Source organism: Cetorhinus maximus, chromosome 11 (assembly GCF_964194155.1).
Source record: "Cetorhinus maximus chromosome 11, sCetMax3.hap1.1, whole genome shotgun sequence".
NCBI lineage: Eukaryota > Metazoa > Chordata > Chondrichthyes > Lamniformes > Cetorhinidae > Cetorhinus > Cetorhinus maximus.
In genome coordinates this window covers 63,861,366-63,881,867 of record NC_135889.1, presented here as the reverse complement: position 1 = coordinate 63,881,867, position 20,502 = coordinate 63,861,366, and the positions used below count along the sequence as shown (strand labels likewise).

General features: G+C 40.8%; 1 protein-coding gene across 2 annotated transcripts in view; it reads left to right on the top strand.

Annotated features, from left to right (window-relative positions):
• The window catches only part of cfap210 (cilia and flagella associated protein 210), a 109,170-nt gene extending 90,896 nt beyond the window's left edge, over positions 1-18,274 (top strand). For both annotated transcript variants that reach the window (XM_078552121.1, XM_078552120.1), the window contains 4 exons: positions 4,614-4,753; positions 6,257-6,449; positions 8,237-8,401; positions 17,541-18,274. In XM_078552121.1, the coding sequence (XP_078408247.1) occupies positions 4,614-4,753; positions 6,257-6,449; positions 8,237-8,401; positions 17,541-17,903 (861 nt within the window). In that variant the 3' untranslated portion in view covers positions 17,904-18,274. The remainder of the gene's footprint in view (positions 1-4,613; positions 4,754-6,256; positions 6,450-8,236; positions 8,402-17,540) is intronic.
• Positions 18,275-20,502: the final 2,228 nt, after the last annotated feature.

Genomic DNA, 20,502 nt, shown 5'->3' with positions numbered 1-20,502 from the left:
TGATACCTCTACCACTTGCCCGGTTTCATTCCCTAAAATTAAGTCCAGGACCGCCCCCTCTCTTGTAGGACCTTCTACGTACTGGCTTAGAAAGCTCTCCTGGATGCATTTTAAGAATTCCACTCCCTCTAAACCTATTACACTATGACTAACCCAGTTAGTGCTGGGGAAGTTGAAATCCTCCACTATTACTACTTTATTATTTTCACACTTCTCTGAAATTTGCCTACATATCTGCTCTTCTATTTCTCTCTGACTGTTTTGGGGCCTATAGTACACTCCCAGCAATGTGATTGCTCCTTTTTTGTTTTTAAGTTCTACCCTTATGGCTTCATTTGAGGAGCCTTCTAAGATGTCATCCCTCCTTACTGCTGTAATTGATCCTTGATCAATATTGTGATACCCCCTCCTCTTTTACCTGCTTCCCTGTTTTGCCTGAAGACCCTATATCCTGGAATATTGAGCTGCCAATCCTGCCCCTTTTTCAACCATGTCTCTGTGACAGCAATGACATCATACTTCCGTTAATTTGTGCCTTCAACTCATCTGCCTTAATTGTCAGACTCCTTGCATTAAAATAAATACCATTCAACCTTGCTAAATTCCCTTGTGCCTTGACTGGCCTATAATTTCTAGTAGGGTGCAGGTTCAAGGTCGTTGGAAGTTCATTGTGAATGTACCTGTACACCTGTACACAAGTTGAAAGTGGAGTAGGGAAAATGCAGGGGCAAAGGCGGTCACATTGGGAAGAATGGAGTGCATAGGGCTTCAGGATGTTGCAGAGCCTTGGATATGAAAAGCGATTGTGAATCTTCTGGATAATTGCAGGATTTTAGATTTAATGTATTGAAGCTCATTGAGGTTGGTGAGGATGTGATGATAAGAGGCCCGGGACTTATTATGGAATGCAAGCAGTAGAATTTTGGGTGAATTGCAATTGATGAAGGGTAGAACTGAACCCCTTTGGTGTAACCTGAGCATGTAGTCAAGGGAAAGGATAGAATAAGGCAATAAGACAAAGTTGAAATTGTTGCTCATCAATGACTTGATGTTGGCTAAGCAGTCATACAGCACAGTGGTGATTATGGACCCAGTGGTGGTGAGAATCGAGTTGGATGTCGTTGTCATGGATATGAAATCTGACCCCATGTCTATCAATGATGCCATTGAGTGGCAGCATGTATACAAGATGGAATCTTGGACACATTCAAAACCTAGAGTTGTCCTATCCTTCAAGATAATCCTAGGATAGTAGAAGGATTTGGACACAGAATTCTTCAGGGTGGACTTCTAGAGCCAAATTAGATTTAAGGATGCAGTAGTGAGAATTGTACTGGTGGTGAAAGACAGTAAGGGACTTGTAGGGGTTAAACACATTGAAGTGAGAGACAAAGTAACTGTTGAGCAGGTCAATAGCAACAGCAATGTGATGGCAAGTAAAGGGCCAGCAGAGAGAAAGTTGGGGGCTGGAGAGTGCGTTTGAGAGGGAGTTTCTGTTAAGAGTAGGAATATGTGAAATGTCTATTTAGGAGGGCTGGCCTCACCTCAATGAGGGGGAAGGGGTCACTATCTGTGAGTCAATAACCTTAGTTGGGAAGCGGTCATGGACATTGAGAACCTTAGTTGTAAGGGAGTGGATATTCTAAAAGCTGGTGGAGCAGGTGAATAGTGAGAGAGCTTGTTCAGAGAGGATGGGAACAGTGCAGCTTTAAGATGTGCAATCCATGCAATTGCATGGAGTCCCAAGCATATCCAGTGAAAGGGCGCCTACATCATAGTAATAGTTGATTCCAGAATATGCACCTCCTTCTCCCTATCATATTTAGTTAAGATTTGTAATGAAAATATAATAATTTTGTAACAAATGAGGGCACATTATTTCACTCAGTGAGAGGAGGAAGAGAGTAAAGGAGTTACAGCTCTCCTCTGATAACAGTGACAGTCCAGGCGACATGAGTCGCCCTGCAACAGGCTTCACCTCAACACTTGGCTTCTCACCTACCCCACTCACCCTGGCAGGCTGTATTTTCTGCCATGCTGCAAAACTGTCATTCCCTCCAACCTCTGTATCTCTACTTGCTCTTCTACAACAGTGGTATACAGTGAAATATCCAGAAGGAAGCAATATTTGATCCTAGTAGTTGCGGTAAGAGGCTGGTGGTCTACAAGTATTTGCGAGATTTGACAGCAAGCAGTGAAAAGCAAGTGCAGGTCTCAGTAGGAAGAAAAAGCAAAAAAATGGGTTGAAAAACATTTCCAAAAAGTTAGTAAGCAATGTTTGTGGACTGTTTAAAGCTCATGTACTCCTTTCTTCCTTAATTAGATGATACAGGCAGCTACTGCATCTCATATATTGTTGGATTTAACTTATCCAGAGTCCAATAGAGGGGTAAATCAAAGTAACTCACGTCTACACTGTTGCCGCTGACTGACAGGCGGCTAAATACAAATGAGCCCAGCGGGTTCACACAGGAAGTTGTTATACAAGATTCGGGCTCGTGGAATTGGGAGAAATATATTAGCATGGATTGAGGATGGTTGATGGACAAAAAACAGAATTGGAATAAACAGGTCAGTTTTGGGTTGACAGGTTACAATGAATAGGGTGTCGTAAGGATCAGTGCTTGGGCTGTAGTTTTTTATAAGCTATATCAGTGATTGAAATGAGAGGAGTGAGTGTAATATATCCATGTTTGCTGAAGTTAGGTGGGAATGTACGCTGTGAGGAAGATGCAAAGAGGCTGCAAAGGGATATAGATAGGTTAAGTGAGTGAGCAAGAAGTTGGCAGATGGAGTATAATGTGGTGAAATGTGAAACCATGCACTTTAGTAGGAAGAATAGAAAAGCAGAATATCTTTTAGAAGCTGAGAGACTAGTAGATTTCTTTTTTTAAGAAGGACTTGGGGTCCTTTACATAAATCATAGAAAGTTAATAGCAAGCAATTAGGAAGACCAATGGTAGTTAACCTTTTTTGCAAGAGTGCAAGGTGGGGAACTCTTTCTGGAATTATTGCTTAGGCGAGGCTACATCTGGAGTTCTGTGTATGGTTCTGCCTTAGATGGGCTGCAATGAAGGGTCAATGGACTGATTCCTGGGTTGAGAGGGTAGACTTATAAGGAATCGAATGGTCCTGTATTATCCGGAATTTAGGAGAACGAGAAGTAATTTCATTGAAAATTTTCATGAAATTCTTAGAGGGCTCGATGTGGTAGATGCTGAGAGGCTGTTCCACATGGCTGAAGAAACTAGAACCAGGGGTCATAGTCTCAGGATAAAGGTCAGTCATTTAGGACTGAGATGAGGAGAAATTTCTTCACTCAGAGGGTTGGAAATCTTCACAAGTCTCTACCCCAGAGACCTGTGGATGCTCAGTCATTGAGTCTATTTAAGGAGATTAATAGATTTTTGGATGCTAAGGGTATCAAGGGATATGGGGAAATGGTGGGAAAATGGAATTGAGGCAGAAGGTTAGCTATGATCTTAATAAATGAGGAGCTGGCTTGAGAGGTTGTATGGCCTACTCCTGCTCTTATTTCTTATGTTCTTGTGTTTCAGCAAATGGATTACAGGAAGGGCTTAAAAAAGGACATTTGGATGATGTGATTTAAAGGCGTACAAGTAGTGTGAATTACTTAAACCTGAGTTTTTGTGCTAAAAATCACTCCATCACCATTCTAGTGTAATTAACATTCCAAAAATGGAGATGAAATTCACCTCCCTATAAAAAATATTGCTACAAACAATTAGATTGTTAAAAACGTACAAAATTGACTGGCATATGAAGTCTAGCTATCCACCAAGCCTGTCCCACATTATGATGACCAGTCCATCATGACTAAACACATCTTCCCTCCTCCCAGCTCCCACCCACCCTTGCAGCTACATAATCTCCTGAGAGAGGCAAAAAAACGCCCAGGACCAATAAGAGAAAAAAAAAACTTTAAGATTCTTGCCCACCTCTCTCTTTCAGACATTCAAAACGACCCAGAAGATCAAATGAACCAAGTGTTACCTATAAAGTCTCTTACCTTCTTTATGATGATTCTGCCCCAGTTAAGATCCAGTCCAGCTTCCTCTTGTGGGCTTGCAGACAGCCATTACCCACAAGACCAGCTGGTAACATATTCCAGAGGCTCACAATTCCTTGGGAAAAGAATAACCACCTAACATCTAGTCTATTCCTACTCTTACAACGTTTAAAGTAATGTCCCTTAGTCCTCCCCTCATATTAGATTGGAACAATCAATTAGTAGGAACTCTACCCAACGTTTTTATTGTGTTATAGATCTCTAGTAGGTTACCTGCAAGCCTATACTGCTCTATTGAACCAGCCTTTGTAGCTGAGGCTCTTTAAACTAGGGATCATTTCTATAGCTCTCCTCTGGACCTTTTCCAAGGTCATTATACCACCATATGTGTGGATCAAAACTGGACACAGTACTCTAGATGCTGTCTGACCAGCAACCTATGTCGTGTCAAAATTATGTCCTTTGATTTATATTGACTTGCACTTTTGACCTTCTCTGAACAACTAAGCTCAACTAAATGAATCGCTGGAACTCTGGAGAAATGTTGATTTTAATATATTACTGTAAATGTACTCCATTTCAGGCACATGTTGCGAATATGAACATCATTAAAGCACTGGAAAAGCAAAAGGAAGAATTGCAGGATGAAGATATCAGGTTATTTGTTTCAGCAAAACAAAAAATCTTAAAGCTTAGGAAAAAAAAACAAGCAGAAATTGACAAGTAAGCAATGTGCCCTCTATTTTCTTGTAGTGCTTGGGTGATTTGCTGAAGTGTGCAGGTCCTTTAAATCTTTCTGTGCGCTTGTGCAGGTGCAGTAATTTAGTAAGACTAACTTGTACACGGTCTGAATCACAAAATTGTTACAGTGCAGAAGGAGTCCATTTGGCCCATCGTGCCTGCACCAGCTCTCCAAATGAGCAATTCACCTAGTGCCATTCCCCAAACTTCTCCCCGTAGCCCTGCACATTAATTTACAGATAACAGTCTAATTCCCTATTGAATGACTCGATTGAACCTGCCTGCACCTGAGTACTCCCAGGCAGTGCATTCCAGACCCAATCACTTGCTGTGTGAAAGAAGTTTTTCCTCATGTCTCTTTTCCTTCTTTTGCAAATTCATTTAAATTTGTGCCTTCTTGTTCTCGATCCTTGCATGAGTGGGAACAGATTCTCCTATCTACTCTGCCTCGACTCTTTATGATTTTGAATACCTCTATCAAATCTCCTCTTAGCCTTCTTTCCTCCGAGGCAAACAGTCCCAGCTTCTCCAATCAATCTTCATAACTGAAGTTCCTAATCTCTAGATCCATTCTCGTGAATCTTTTCGGCACTCTCTCCAATGTCTGGACTGGATCTTCTGGGTTGCTGCAGCTTAGTGGGATTGGAAATGTTGTGAACAAGTGAAATGGACCTCGAAAGTTTGTCGAGAGTAAAAATGCACAGGAAGTTCATTGAATCCATTCTGTTTCTGCTTTTTATATTTTTAACTGGGACCTGTGCAAGATTCCATGAGTGGGATAGGTTTTTTCCTTCATTGTGAGGATAAAGGCTTTGAACAATAATGGAAAGTTTTAATATGTTTTCAGCATCAAATCTTAGTATTCTTCTCTTTGTGAAGAGTGAAATTGAGTGGTATGCCTTTGGGGATAACATGAAATTGTTAAACAACATATTAACCAAAAAGTTATCTGAAATCAGCTACTAGAAGTCACACAGAAGTGCCATGATCCAATCAATCCAATCAAAATCAGAGACAAGGAAATATCTTCAAAAGTATGGACTGTGGAAAACAATCATTTCAGAGGCTTTTGAGTTAACAAAGCCCTATCCAAGGAACTAACTATTCTCTTGACTGATTCATTTCAACAGTAGGGAATTTATGTGAAATCTGAGATATAACACTATCTGTTTTTGTTTGATATAATGTCATCCTACATGAATAGGACATTCAATGCCTTGAGCCTATCCCACCAATCAGTGAGATCATTAACTCCATCCACCTGCCTTGCCTTCATATTCACAAGTTTTGTTCAATAAAAATAAATGAGTACATACAAACTTTTATTGCCATTATAAAAATTATGGCTTTTTCATAACCATTAGGTACTCCATACTTTATACATATTTATTTATTTATTTAAAGCTTTTCGTTATATGGCAAAACTATAAAAGATCTGCTATAATGGAATAATGTGGCTTTTTTGTACTTATCTGATCACTCGAGGGAGAAAGAGGATCATAGAAAACTGATGATAAAGAAAATAAGTGAACAGATGAAAGAGGAAGTACAGGATGAAATGCACCGCATTACCAAGGCTGCAGAAGAGATGGAAGCTAAAAGAGAAATGGAAATAAAGGAAAAGGAAGAAAAAAGAATGGCAGATTTGAAGGCAATTAAAGAACACAGAATTATGATGGTAACCTGCTTGTATGATTTGATGTTACAGATGGTGTAGTTTTTACAGCAGTTCCCTTCCCACTTCCACCCATTTCCTACTCTCACCCCCACTCTCTTTGCCGCTTTCCCTTGCTCCTTTTGGCACTTTCCTCAGTGGTCCCATCACTTCCTTCTTCCCTTCATTTCCCTTGCCACCTCCCACCCACGACCATTCCCCACTTCCTTTGTCATTTCTTTGCATCAACCTGTTCCCTCCTGCTATTTCCTTGCGCCCCTTGCCTCTCCCTTCGCCGCTAGTTCACTTACCTCTGTTTCCTTTGCTGCTTCCGTCCTGCACCCTTTTCTGCCTCCCCCCCACTCCCACCCGCTTCCCTCATGCCCTCTCAATGCTCCCTATCTTGCTGGCTCGCTTGCCCCCTCCCATTTTCCGTTGTTTCCCCCTCCAGCTTCCCTCACCACTCCCCTCCATTTCGTCCGTGGCCCTTCACAGCTGGCTCACTTGCTTCTACCCCCTCCCATTTCACACTTGTTCCCTTCACTGTTTCTCCCTATGCTCCCTCCTGCATCTCTTTCCGCTGCCTTTGTTTGTCCCTTCCCCTTCGCACCATCCATTTGGGAGCAGTGAAGGGAAGTGGGAGGGAACAAGGGGAAGCGTGAGGTAACAGGGTAAATGAGACAGCGGTGAAGGAAACTGCGAGTAATCATGGGTGGCAAGCAGGAGGGAGTGGGGAATGTGAGAGATTTGTAGCGGGTCAGGTGGGGTGGTGGGTGAAGCGAGAGGGAGCGGGAGGATCGAGGGTGCTGTGAAAGGAGCTGTGAGGGACCTTGGTGGGGGAGTGATGTGGTGTGAGGAGGGGGGAGGGAGCAGCGGGGTGGCAGCGAAGGGAGCAGGCAGTGGTGGGAAACAGATAGCTGTCGGCGGACGCACAATAGTGATGTAAGCAGTTGGAGAAACCATGCATGTGCCGTTGGCCAGAATGCAATGCAACTTCCTCATTTCCTTTTTCTGTTTGATGGTGGCAGGAGTTACAATATAAGTAAGATTATGGATGTTGTATAATGGACATCCAACATGTTTCTGTTATACAGCCCCTACTGAAGCTGAAGTTCACCCCAATAGCCTTAATAAAACTCAAAGGATTTTATGTGGCAGTTTTATGGAACAGATAATATGGCCAGAGAGGACGAGGCATTGTGTACCTTAAGGTTATAAAGAAACATAGAACAGAAGACTATTCTGCACACCAAGACCATTCATTCTCTAGAAGGAATATTGGGATGTACAGGACCAGAAAAAAAAATGGTTTTTCCTGGCTGTAGAGTTCAAGAAAAGAGTACACGTTTGATTAGCTATACTGACTTTCTAACCAAATGCCTGTCCAGCTCCGTCTTAAAATTACTGAAGTTATTAGCGTCCATCGCCTTCTTGAGCAGTTCATTTCAAATGTTCACCACTCTGAACCATTTGTTGACCTTTCCTCATCTGAACTTCATTCCATGCCTATTCATTATTAATTTATCAAAATGTACCTTGATATGTTTGCCATGAACTATTAAATTAACCACATAACTATTTTAGGTCTTTATTGATTCACAAATGTTGCAAAATATCTTCAGAAATTTGAACATTACATGTGAATATGGAAAAAATAGAAATGAGGGCAATTTAAAAATGTTTTGAGTTACATTGGAGAGTATGGTGATGATATTAAAATATAACTCATCAAAAACAACAGTTAATCAAATTTGTGATCTTTTATGAACCTACTTTGTGTAAAGTATCTGAATTAAATAATGTGCATTCAGATGAAAGGACACGAGGAGAAGGAAAAGGAAGAAAAAATACAAGCAAAGGAAATTCTTCGTGCCAAGATAGAAGCAGATTATTTACACCTGGAGCAAGAAAGGAAAAAAAAGCTAAAAGCCCTAGGAGAGAGTGGGAGAGTGCAATCCTTCCTCATTGAACAAATGGTAAATTTTACTCTTCTATGAAACTTCCTATTTGCTTTTCTTCCCCTCCTGAAAGTAGAGTTCATTATCGGGTACAGCTTGATCAGAGCTGGTAGCCCTCCACTTCTTTATCAAGTGACCATTCTGCACCTGTGAGCTTGGATAGTAAACAGAAGGATCCCTGGCTAAGATTTTTCCCTTTCCTTTTTGTAGTGCTTCCATCAGTGTCCTGACTAAGATCAGCAAGCAGCAAAATATTGAGTAAAAGTATGCTTAAGGCATTGCTTCCATTTGATAGAAACACATGGAGCAATGTGGTTCTCTACTGATTAAAACATTAATTATAAATATTAATTTAGATAGCCAGACAGCACAACAAAGAAGAACTAAAATTATACCTACTAATAATTGGCAGTGTAAATCAAATTTTTTAATCTATTGACAGCATACACAGGTTTGCATGCTGTTTCCCACTGCTGCTTAGGGGGATTTTTAAACAAACAAAATGGGCGGCCTGGGCCATCTGGGGAGTTAAAACTTTGAAAATCAGAATCCCTACCCAACCCACCTCCAACTCATCCACTTCAGGCTTTAACTGGAGACAGTTGGGTAACTAGCTCACCCCCTCGGAGGCAGGTTCACACTTTAAATCTGAAGCTGTGATCCTCATTATTATTCAGCTTTTCAGTTTAATTGTGGGATCCTGTTGGGATCCGGCAACTGCATCCAGGCAAGAGCTGTCGGATTCAGGAGATGAGTACATTAGATACATGAGTACAGTACATTACTGCTTGCCTGGGCAGGCCCTGTGATTAGCCAGCTTGTCCACAAGGCCAACTCCCTCCCTTGCCCAGGCTCCCAATCCCTGTCCCAGCTTGCCAATCCACCCCTCCAGGCCTCTGATTCCTCATCATGCCCGATGATTCCAATCTCCTTCCTGGGCCTCTGATTCTCCTCCACAGGCACAGATCTCCACATTGCATCACCCCATCCCACCCTAAGGCATCAGCATCAATCTCCCCAACTGGGACCCTGTTACTGGCAGCAGCCAATCCCACCAAGATTGTACTCCACTCAACCGTCCCACCAGTCTCCCCGAGGTCCACCCACATCACCCCCCTCCCCCCCCCCGCAACCCAACCCTTGAGATTGATCAGATTCCCCCATTTCCCCCTACCCCTCCTACCCTGGACCAACTCCCCTCCTTCCTCACAAATTGATTCCCCTTACTGCCCCCCTGAGATTGATCCCCTCCCTCCAAGATCACCCCTCCCACCCCCCAGGCATGGACCTATCTTGTCCTCCACTAACCTGTTCCTTGTCTGACTGGAAGCCAATCTGTCAGTCAGGTTGGATTTTAGGTGGGGAACCTCTTTTGATATCCTGCACCTTTCTCACCACATTCCACCCCCCACCACTCCACAATCAGTTAACTAAACCAGGACCTTTGAATTAGTTATCTGTAGTTAAGCTTTGTTAGTTCTCAACCAGTATACTAGATTATGCAACACATGGTGGTAGAATACCCCATTTTGAAGGTGAAGAAATTGGCAGGAAATGGGAAACCTGTCTTACTTGTAGTGATTAATATGGAGTGACATTAATAGCAGCAATGAAGAAAATAGAGTTGGAAAGACCTCAGATTGGGTATGTAAAAATGGAAGGTTGATATTTTTTAAAAAGCTCCACTTTCCTGATTTGTTTTATTGTTAAATAGCAGCTGCTTGATACTTATGACAAATATGTATTTATCATAACTGTAAACAAATAATTATTAATTTGCTGCAAACTGTAGGAAATTAAATAATATCAATTACTACTTGTTTTGGTTTTTCAGTCTAATTTTAAATTACAATCATTTGAATAGTTGACTACCAAATTTAAATAACTATCAATCGAAATGCTTAATTGACAACTAAACAAACGTGATAGATTTTAGTAATTATAAGCTATTTTAAAAGTACAAATACTGGGGGCAAAAGTTTTAGTTCGATCCACTCAAGCATTAAATGACACGTGTTGACATCGGGCGAGCATCCAGATGTCAACCCGCAGTTGTGCGATATTTCATTTGGCGGGCGCGCGTCAGAGTCAACAGTGTGCCCGCTGACAATTAAAAGGCCTGTTAAGGCCATTAAATTACCAATTAAGTTGAATTTTTCACTGCCTGTCCAACCTTATGGTTAGCGGGCAGGCGAAAAGGCTAAGCGGTCTTTGCATGTTATAGGAAACCTCATCGATGGGTGGGATGAGGTTTCCTAAAGCAAATGAAAATAAAATAAAAAATTTAAAACTTAATTAATAACATGTGCCTGCTCATGTGACAGAGTCACATGAGGAGACATGTTTAATTACATTTTTTATTTTCTTTATTATATTCTTATATAACTCTTCATCTCCCTGAGGCAGCTCTGCGCCTCAGGGAGATTATGAAGCATGCATTTTGTGCATGCATGAAGTTCGTGCTCTCCCCACTCGCACTAGCCGCCCGCCCCCCCCCGCCGCCCCACTGCCTGCACAGGCAGCGCTGAGCCTTAATTGGCCCACCAGCGTGAAATCGCCTTCCGGCCTTGATCGCAGGCAGTAGGCGGCTTCCTGACTGCCCCTGCCGCCCCCGCCAAGCCCGCCTGCAATGGGTGAAATTCTGCCCTGGGATTTTAATGGGGATGGATGTTATGTTATTGAAATAATGAACATCTTGAGAGATGAGGGGCACTTTACATTGATCATATAACCTAATGCTTCTGCTGTTAAAGATTGAGATTAGGTTAATTGCAAATTCATATTTGAAGATAATTGGCCCAGACGCTCTGCAATGTTATAATAAGGAATTTTTTTTTAAAAATCTATCACATCTGAAACCTTTACATATGAGCACTTTCACAATATTGGTATGCAGTAATATGACATAAAAAATCAAAATTCAGTTAAAATTCTTCAACAGCCTCATAATAACAGAGAACTGCAAAAAGATATTTTTTCAATGGCAAGTTTACAAAAACTGTATTGTTACACTCTGCATTATGTAACATCCATTACTTGGTGTCCTCCAAAGATCTTACAAATAATCATTTTTCTAATAGCCCTGTAGGCTGATATTGCCCTTTGGAACCATAGAGTGAGTTGCATAATCAAACTTTCCTTCATATAATTTTGTCATGTTAAGTGAACATCTAAATATGGACACTGTGGCACTCATTACTCCAGTGATGGAGACATCAAGTATATACCTACTTTGTGGTCATTAGTTGGGAATCATTATGCTTCACCTTTCAAACAGCTTTCTTTGTCTCAGGTTTTAGAAGGGTTGGCATCATTATCTGATAAAATACCACCAAATTTAAACATCAAAAGGCATTTGATACAGTGCCACACACCAGACTTGTGAGAAAAGTTATTGCTCATGGAATAAAATGAACAGTAGCAACGTGGATACAAAATTAGCTGAAAAATAGGAAGCAGAGAGTAATAGTCAATGGATATTTTTTGGGCTGGAGGAAGGTTTGTAGTGGAGTTTCCCAGGAGTCAGTATTGGGGCCCTTGCTTTTCCTGATATATATTAGTGACCTAGATCTTGTTGTGCAGGGGACAATTTCAAAGTTTGCAGATGATACAAAGCTTGGGAGTGATGCGAAGAGGACAGTGTAAAACTTAAAAAGGACATAGACAAGTTCGTGGAGTGGACAGGTAGGTGGCAGATGATGTTCAATGCGGAGGAGCGTGAGGTGATGCATTTCGGTAGGAAGAACATGGATAGACAATATAAAATAAGGAGTGAAATTTTAAAGGGGGTACAGGAGCAGAAAGACCTGGGTCTATATGTACATAGATCTTGAAGGTGGCAGGACAGGTGGAGAGAGCAGTTAATAAAGCATATAGTATCCTGGGCTTTATTAGTAGGTGCATAGTGTACAAGAGCAAGGAGGCTATGCTGAATTTACATAAGACACTCGTTAGACTGCAGCTGGCGTATTGTGTGCAGTTCTGGGTGCCACTTTATAGGAAGGATGTAAACACATCCTGAAGAGAGTGCAGAAGAGGTTTACAAGAATGGATCCAGGGATGAGAAACTTCAGTTACGAAGATAGATTGGAGAGGTTAGGACTGTTCTCCTTGGAGAAAAGAAGGCTAAGAGGAGATTTGATAGAGATGTTCAAAATCATGAGGGAGCTGGACAGAGTAGATAGGGAGAAGCTATTCCCGTTTGTAAAAGGATCAAGAACAAGATGGCACAGGTTTAAAGTGATTTGCAAAAGAAGCATGTGACGATGTGACGAGGGAAAATACTTTTTCACACAAAGAGTGGTTCAGGTTTGGAATTCACTGCCTGGAAGTGTGTTGGAGACAGGTTCCTTCGAGGTATTTGTTACAGGTTTGAGACAACCTTTCGGTAAAGCTGAGGTATTTAAAAATCCCAGAAAGAAACTTTAAACAGCTGTCATAACCTATATTTTAAGTGGTATGTTTGAGATGCAAGTCTAAATTCAGGAATCAGACCATCAATTCTCGAGAGGTTTTTAATATTAAACTAAATGAAACATTTTATTAAGCTACAACACATTAAACACATACACATGGGGCAGAATCTTTGGCTTGGTGAGTAGGGGCGGGGCCCGCTCGCCGAGGCATAAAATGACGTGGGGTGACGTCGGCCGTGCGTCCCAATATCACTGCGCGTCATTTAGATTTTCAGTTTGGCGGGCGCACAACCAAGTCAGCTGTGCTGTCAAAGGCCTAATAAAAAGCAATTAAGGCAATCAGCTGAGCTGCCCGTCCAGCCTTAAGGCTGGTGGGCAGGCGAAGAGCCCAGGCAGCCTTCGCATTTTTCATGGAACCTCATCCACGGGCAGGATGAGGTTTTATGAATGAGCTAAAATTTTCAGAAAATCTTTAATTAAAATTAATGCACATGTCCCAGCTCATGTGACAGTTTCACATGAGGGGACATGTCATAACATTTTTTCAACACTTTATTAAACTTAAAACTAATCTCGCTGTGGCACCTCTGTGTCTCAGGGAGATTTCTGAGCTCTTTCCCCCTGCACCCCCCCACCCCCCTGCCCAGGGAGCGCTCAGCACTCCCGGGCGCGCATCATACTGGGCGGGCTTTAATTGGCCCACCCACGTAAAATGGCAGCGCCCAGCTGATTGGATGTGCTAATAGGCTGCGCGCCTGCCCGTGCCCGCCCCCGTACAACCTCCCTGATGGAGAGAAAATTCTCCCCATGGCTACAAATTACTACCATCATAACTTTTAACAAATTCCCAGACTAATCTCCATTAAGGCAACAGCAACCCATAAACTTTCAGCAGACACCAGGCAAAGCATTTTCACCTTCCAAATTCAAAATGATGTTGCTTTCACTTTGGTTCCTGTGGATATAGGTGTAGGCTTACAGCTACTTTGATCTTACATTGCCTCTGCCCCGCACACACAAAACTGCTTAAGTTATACCTAGCGCAGCTCATTGAATGTAAACTCTCATTGTATCACCAGTCTCTTTGGACTCATCTCTTCTAACATTAAAACCCCTTTCGTAGTACCAATTTTATTAGTAATATAAACATATTTCTTGGTCTCTGCCAGCTAGGTGCCAGATTTCACTCGCCTTCTTGAATGCGCTATTCAAAAAATGTAAATGCACTCTTTCTCTCTTACATCTCAAAACTAGTACACATCAAAGCACCCAGATTAGCTGGCTTTAATCCAATTAAGACACACCCACAGACTAAGCATCTATTTTAAAAGAAAAATATTTTCCGGTAATATATACATTAATAGCTTCATGACAGCATTGAAGAGGGCATTAGATGATTATTTGAATAGAAACAATGATAAGGGGTATGAGGAAAAGGCAGGGAATGGCACTAGGTCATAATGTTCATTTGGAGGGCCGGTGCAGACACAATGGGCTGAATGGCCTCCTTCTGTGCCGTTAAAATTCTGTGATTCTGTGTAGCATTCATCAAAGAGACATTCAGGACACCATGCAAAAAATACGAAATGAACTAAACTTTAATGATATCCCATTGTAATCATCTGAATGAAAATGCTATCGAATGGATGACCAGCCACTCTACTTAAAAATGGAGATAAAAAGGAACCCTTGGGAATTCATTTTCACTTCTATTCGATCCTGATAATGATCGTTATGTGCTAGGATACCAGCAGCAACAACTGTTACCATGGCTTTGCTAGGATTGTATCTTGTGACACATCCATATCTTTTTTCAGTGTTATTGGCTACTCCCTGATCACGTTGTTTTTCTACCAGTTTGCTTGTTTCAACTGCCTTTTAATGAATTATCTTAATTACACTGAAGCTCATTTTTAAATGTCACATGTCACAAATTGGTTTTTATCTTTCATGAAAATGAGAGTGTAATTGAATCATCACAAAGTGAATATTGCCTCGATGTGCACAATGTTATCTCAGTTATATCTATCATAATTAGGAATTCGCACTTAAGAAGGCAAATGGCATTTCGGCCTATTACGGAAATGGATTGGAGTAAAGTCTTGCTACACTTGTACAGGGTTTTGGTGATACCACATCTGGAATACTGCGTGCAGTTTTGTTCTCCATAATTAAGGAAGGCTATTCTTGCATTGGAGGCAGTATAGCCAAAGTTCACTAAATTGGTCCCTGAGATGAGGGGGTTGTCTTATGCTGAGAGGTTTAATAAATTGGTCCCCATATTCTCTGGAGTTTAGAAGAATGGGAGGCAATCTTATTGAAACATACAAAATTCTGAAGGGGTTTGATAGGGTAGATACTGAGAGGTTGAGCAGAATCTTCTGTTTGGCGCGCGGTGACGTCAGGCGTGCGTCCTGGCGTCATTCCGATCTTCAGTTTGGCGGACGCGCACCAGAGTGGGCTGCACGCCCACCGAACTGTCAAAGGCCTGTTAAGGCCATTGATGAACTAATTTAAGTAATTGTCAGGGCTGCCCGTCCAGCCTTAAGGTTGGCGGCCAGGCAAAGAGCCCAGGCGGCCTTCGCATTTTTCATGGAACCTCATCCATGGGTGGGATGAGGTTTCATGAAGGATTTATTAATGAAATAAAATTTTTTAATCAAAATTCATAAACATGTTCCAGCTCATGTGACACTGTTACATGAGGGAACATGTCTGAATAATTTTTTAAATTTTCTTTTCAATTTTTCATAATGAAATTAATGCCCCTGAGGCAGCTCGGTGCCTCAGGGAGATTTCTGCGCTCTTTCGTGCACATGTGCGAAAGAGCACAGGCCCCGACTCTCCCTCCTCCCCCCGCCGCACAGGTAGCACTGAGTGCGTCTGGGTGCATGCCATGCTGGCTGGGCCCTAATTAGACCGCTCATGTAAAATGGCGGCGTACAGCCGATCATGGGCGGCGATCGGCTCTGCGCCCGTTCCTGACCAGCCCACCTGACGGGGAGAAAATTCTCCCCATTGTTTTAGTTTATCAGGGTATCTAAAACAAGGGGGCGAAGTCTCAGAATAAGGGGCCAATCATTTAGGACTGAAATGAGGAGAAATTTCTTCCCTCAAAGATTTGTGAATCTTTTTGAATTCTCTATCCCAGAGGTTTGTTGATGCTCCATCGCTGAATAGCTGGGATAGACAGATTTTTGGTTTATTGGGGAATCAAGGGATATGGGGAGAGGGCAGGAAAGTGGAATTAAAGCCCAAGTTCAGCCATGATCATATTGAGTAATGGAGCAGGCACAACAGACCATATGGTCTACTCCTGCTCTTATTTCTTGTTTTCTTGTATATATTCTTGGAAGGTTACACTTGCATTGGAGGCAAAGTTCAGTACAGCCAAAGTTCACTAAATTGGTCCCTGGGATGAGGGGGTTGTCCTTTGAAGAAAGGCTGAGTAAATTGGGCCCATATTCTCTGAAGATTAGAAGACAAATCATTCACTTAGGTTATTAATGAAATAACATGAAGCAAAAAAAATCACATGTTTGAATCAGTCCTTTTTCGAGATGCAGCATTGTAGGCCAGGATGGATTCTCTCTCATGGTTCTTTAGCTACAAATGGAAGTTGAATGTCTCTGAGTTTCCAGGCGAAGTTGTGGCTGAATTTCTGTAGAGACGAATCCTTGCAGGTGAAGGCAAATTAGCCCCTCTCTCACTGCCTGGATTGACTAGTTGTATTAGGCAGCGTTTCTTTATTCTTGCTGGAGGAATGGTCCCTCTTGTGTCCTGTTGGTCTCCAGACTGACCCATCTCTGGCTGGTTCTTGGAGTATTAAGATTTGTTATCTGAAATCAGTTTTGATCATGTGACCACATGATCAATACTTCTATTGTCCACACAAATGATTCAAAGCTATAAGCCACTGCTACACAATAAGGGATAAATGGTGGCTGTTCACACCTGCTTATGATAAACTGGTTTCCCCACACCTCTCTTTGTTAAGTTTCGAGCTCGTAGATACTGAGTCTGGTGGTGGGAGGGGGTGGGGGGGCGGTTCCATTGAATTTGAGTTTTGGTAAATGCCCAGACAATAAGAGGTATAAATTCACGGGATTTTGTATCATGAATGTCTCTTTGATGAATGTTACACAGAATCACAGAATTTTAACAGCCATTTGGCCCATCATGTCTGCACCGGCACCATCATGCCTATTCGTTGGAGGGCACTCCACCCACAGCCCTTTATATTTTAATCACTTTCCAGAAGCGTATTTGGACACGAGTTAATCTTTGTCCGTTTAGAAATCGCATAAAGCCATTTGACCTCCAACGGCCATCTTTGCAGCACATTGTCCACTTTTTAAAGGAAAAGTCAATTTCATTGAGTCCACATTGAATAAAGTCTATATTTTGAAAGTTAGGAATATGATATATCTTCATTGCACAAAACACATTCTGACTGTGGTCAATCTTCAGTCCTTGAAATTCTGTTGGGAGTGCCAAACATTGCAGGAAAGATATGATAGAATAAACACATTATTTGAAGATATTTTAGAGCAACTGAAATGATCAGGGTTAACATGATTGCTCCATAGCTGCTTGAAATTGATAATTCTTGTTGTTTAATTTTTATTTTTCTCTTATTTGTGTAACTGACAACGATATACTCTCTATTTAATAAACTATAATATGATCAAGAGGCATCGGTAAAATCTTTAAAGGTTTGATTTTCCTTTACCGATTTCCAGGCTGAAAAAAAAGCTAAGACTTTACGTAATCGTGCTGCTGAGTTGGAACATGAACAAAAACACATGGCTTTACTTGAAATCGAAAAGAAGCAATTTGAAGAGTATGCACAGCAAATTATTGATGCAGCTGGAAAAAAAGGCCGAAATATCTATCCACTTCTTAAAGCTGCTTACCAAGGCATTGGTGGTGGACATGGTCCTGTGCTTACTGAAAAAGGTGGAATTAGACCTAGTTACCAAGTCAAGGACACCTCTGGAATTCAACTTCCAAATTATAAACGTAGTACAACTGAGGCAGTTAAGAACATACATGATAAATGTGACATTGAGAGATCCAAGAAATCGCTAGGTTTTATATGGTAAAAGCTTTGAAAATTACTAATTACAAATTGATTTTCATTTTTACAAATATTAATGAAAACTATAATTAATCTTTCTGTATGATCATCTGCACAGATTTAATATAATTATTCTATTGCATGCATTTGAAACTAACAAAATGTTTGAGTACCCATTCCAGTAGTGTGTTTCACAGAGAGAATTAAGTAAAATATCAAACAATGATTGAAGTATAATAGCAAGTTGGAAAAGATTAATAAACTCCATCTGAAACAACGTTTAATTCTCTGCTTCAGTACAAATAAATTCTGGACTATAATACAAAAGTATTAACAAAGAATGTATGGTAACTGAATGAAATAATAAGTCAAAAGAGATTAAATTTTGATGCAGTTCATCAGGTATTGTTCTTACACTATACATATAGTTATAGGGCCAATAGTATTATTAATTTTTTAAACATTTTTAACATTGACATCATTATCATACCAGTCCTTATAAGTAAAAACAGATTGAAAGACGCACATATTCAATATCTGTACTAATTATTTTTTGCTTTTTCATATCTGACACCTTTGCATACAAGAGACAGACAGGGTACAGAGAGACCAGTTACACTACAACACACAAATGAGGGTCATTCTCTGAAAAATTTCAGTGTACAGCTGATTTTCAACAATCGTTTTGATTGGGTAAATTTATCTAAAGTAAACTCAAGCAAATTCAGATAAATCAATTTCCCACAAACAGCAAACAAGATAGTATTAATTTAGAAATGAAATTGGCCAATATATCAGAAAAGCTTCAACTCCTTCAACTAGTGGTATAAGATTGTTTGTTTTTACCTCAGTAGGCACAGTGAGATGGGGCCTCAGTTTATTGCCTCATCTGAAAGCTGATGTCTCGGATTATATAGAACATCCTCCTTAATGCATTAACATGTCAGCTCTAAATGGAGTTTGAACCTACAATATTCTGACAAGGGGTGAGGATGTTATCACTGACATTTAAAACAAATTTACATTAAAGATACAGTGATAGAATATCTTCAGGACAATCTTAAAAAGTGGATGCATCAACTTCAATTTTGCACATCCTTAAATTCTAGAGCATAGTTAGAAGTTAAACTTGACATTTGTTTTTTTTACAGATTTTATGCTTATTTACATGACACACCCAACTTTAATAATCAATATGATTGTAAACATAATTTTGATTATCATTTTAAATTCCAAAAATATAGGTTGGATAAGAGTACAGAGCAAAAATGGTTGTTTTTACTGTGAGAAATTAAGCCTTTTTTTACTAACCCTCAATCAGTGTGGATTCCAGGAATGTGTTGTCTGTGAGCCAGTTTTTCTCATTTAGGCAACTAATTCCAGCTCTTTTATCCTAATGGCAGAAACATAGACTGAGCTTTTTGTTTATGGGCCTATATTCTGCTGTCTTTTAAGGAAGCCAAATTTATTATGTAAGTGCATGGGGCTGGCTCACTGATGCTAGTCCTCTAGAATCAAAATTAAACAAGACGTGTATAAAAGAAGTTTGGAATGACCTCAGATTTATTCCAAAGCAACTCATCTGTATAATATAACAGCAAAATACAGCAAATGCTAGAAATCAGAATCTGGGGAAGGCTATGGCAATTATTTAGTTAATTTAATTTAATTACTTTCTGAATTAACTTAGAATAATTCCTATGTACATTACAATTTACTTTGCTTATTAAATGCTAGTATCACCTACAACTAAAAGTTATACGTTTCTTAATTACACAGGTGTGTGTTTTAGGTAATTATTTTAATTATTTTTTATTTATTTTATTTTAATGTTTTAATTCTTTTTACTTATAGATGTACCTTAACTCTGGTGTCCTATTGTCTGGCCAATACACTATCCCTTACACCAAGTACTTACTGGCCAATCAACTTACTAGTTTTCCGTGATGTTTTTTCACTCCGTTTCTTCAAGCTGAGTACACGCTGCTTTATGGTCTCTCTCTCTCTCTGAATTCTGCTGCTTTATGGTGTCTCTCTCTCTCTGAATTCTGTGCTGTTTTATGGTCTCTCTCTCTCTCTGAACTCTGCTGCTTTATGGTGTCTCTCTCTCTCTCTGAACTCTGTGCTGCCTTATGGTCTCCCTCTCTCTCTGAACTCTGTGCTGCTTTATGGTCTCTCTCTCTCTGAACTCTGTGCTGCTTTATGGTGTCTCTCTCTCTCTCTGAACTCTGTGCTGCTTTATGGTGTCTCTCTCTCTGAACTCTGTGCTGCTTTATGGTGTCTCTCTCTCTCTCTGAACTCTGTGCTGCTTTATGGTGTCTCTCTCTCTGAACTCTGTGCTGCTTTATGGTGTCTCTCTCTCTCTCTGAACTCTGTGCTGCTTTATGGTGTCTCTCTCTCTGAACTCTGTGCTGCTTTATGGGCTCTCTCTCTGAACTCTGTGCTGCTTTATGGGCTCTCTCTCTCTCTGAACTCTGTGCTGCTTTATGGGCTCTCTCTCTAAGAATTCCACGCTGCTTTATGGTCTCTCTCTCTCTCTCTCTCTCTGAACTCCAGGCTGCTTTATGGACTCTCTCCAAACTCCACACTGCTTTATGCGCTCTCGTTCTCTGAACTCTGCACTG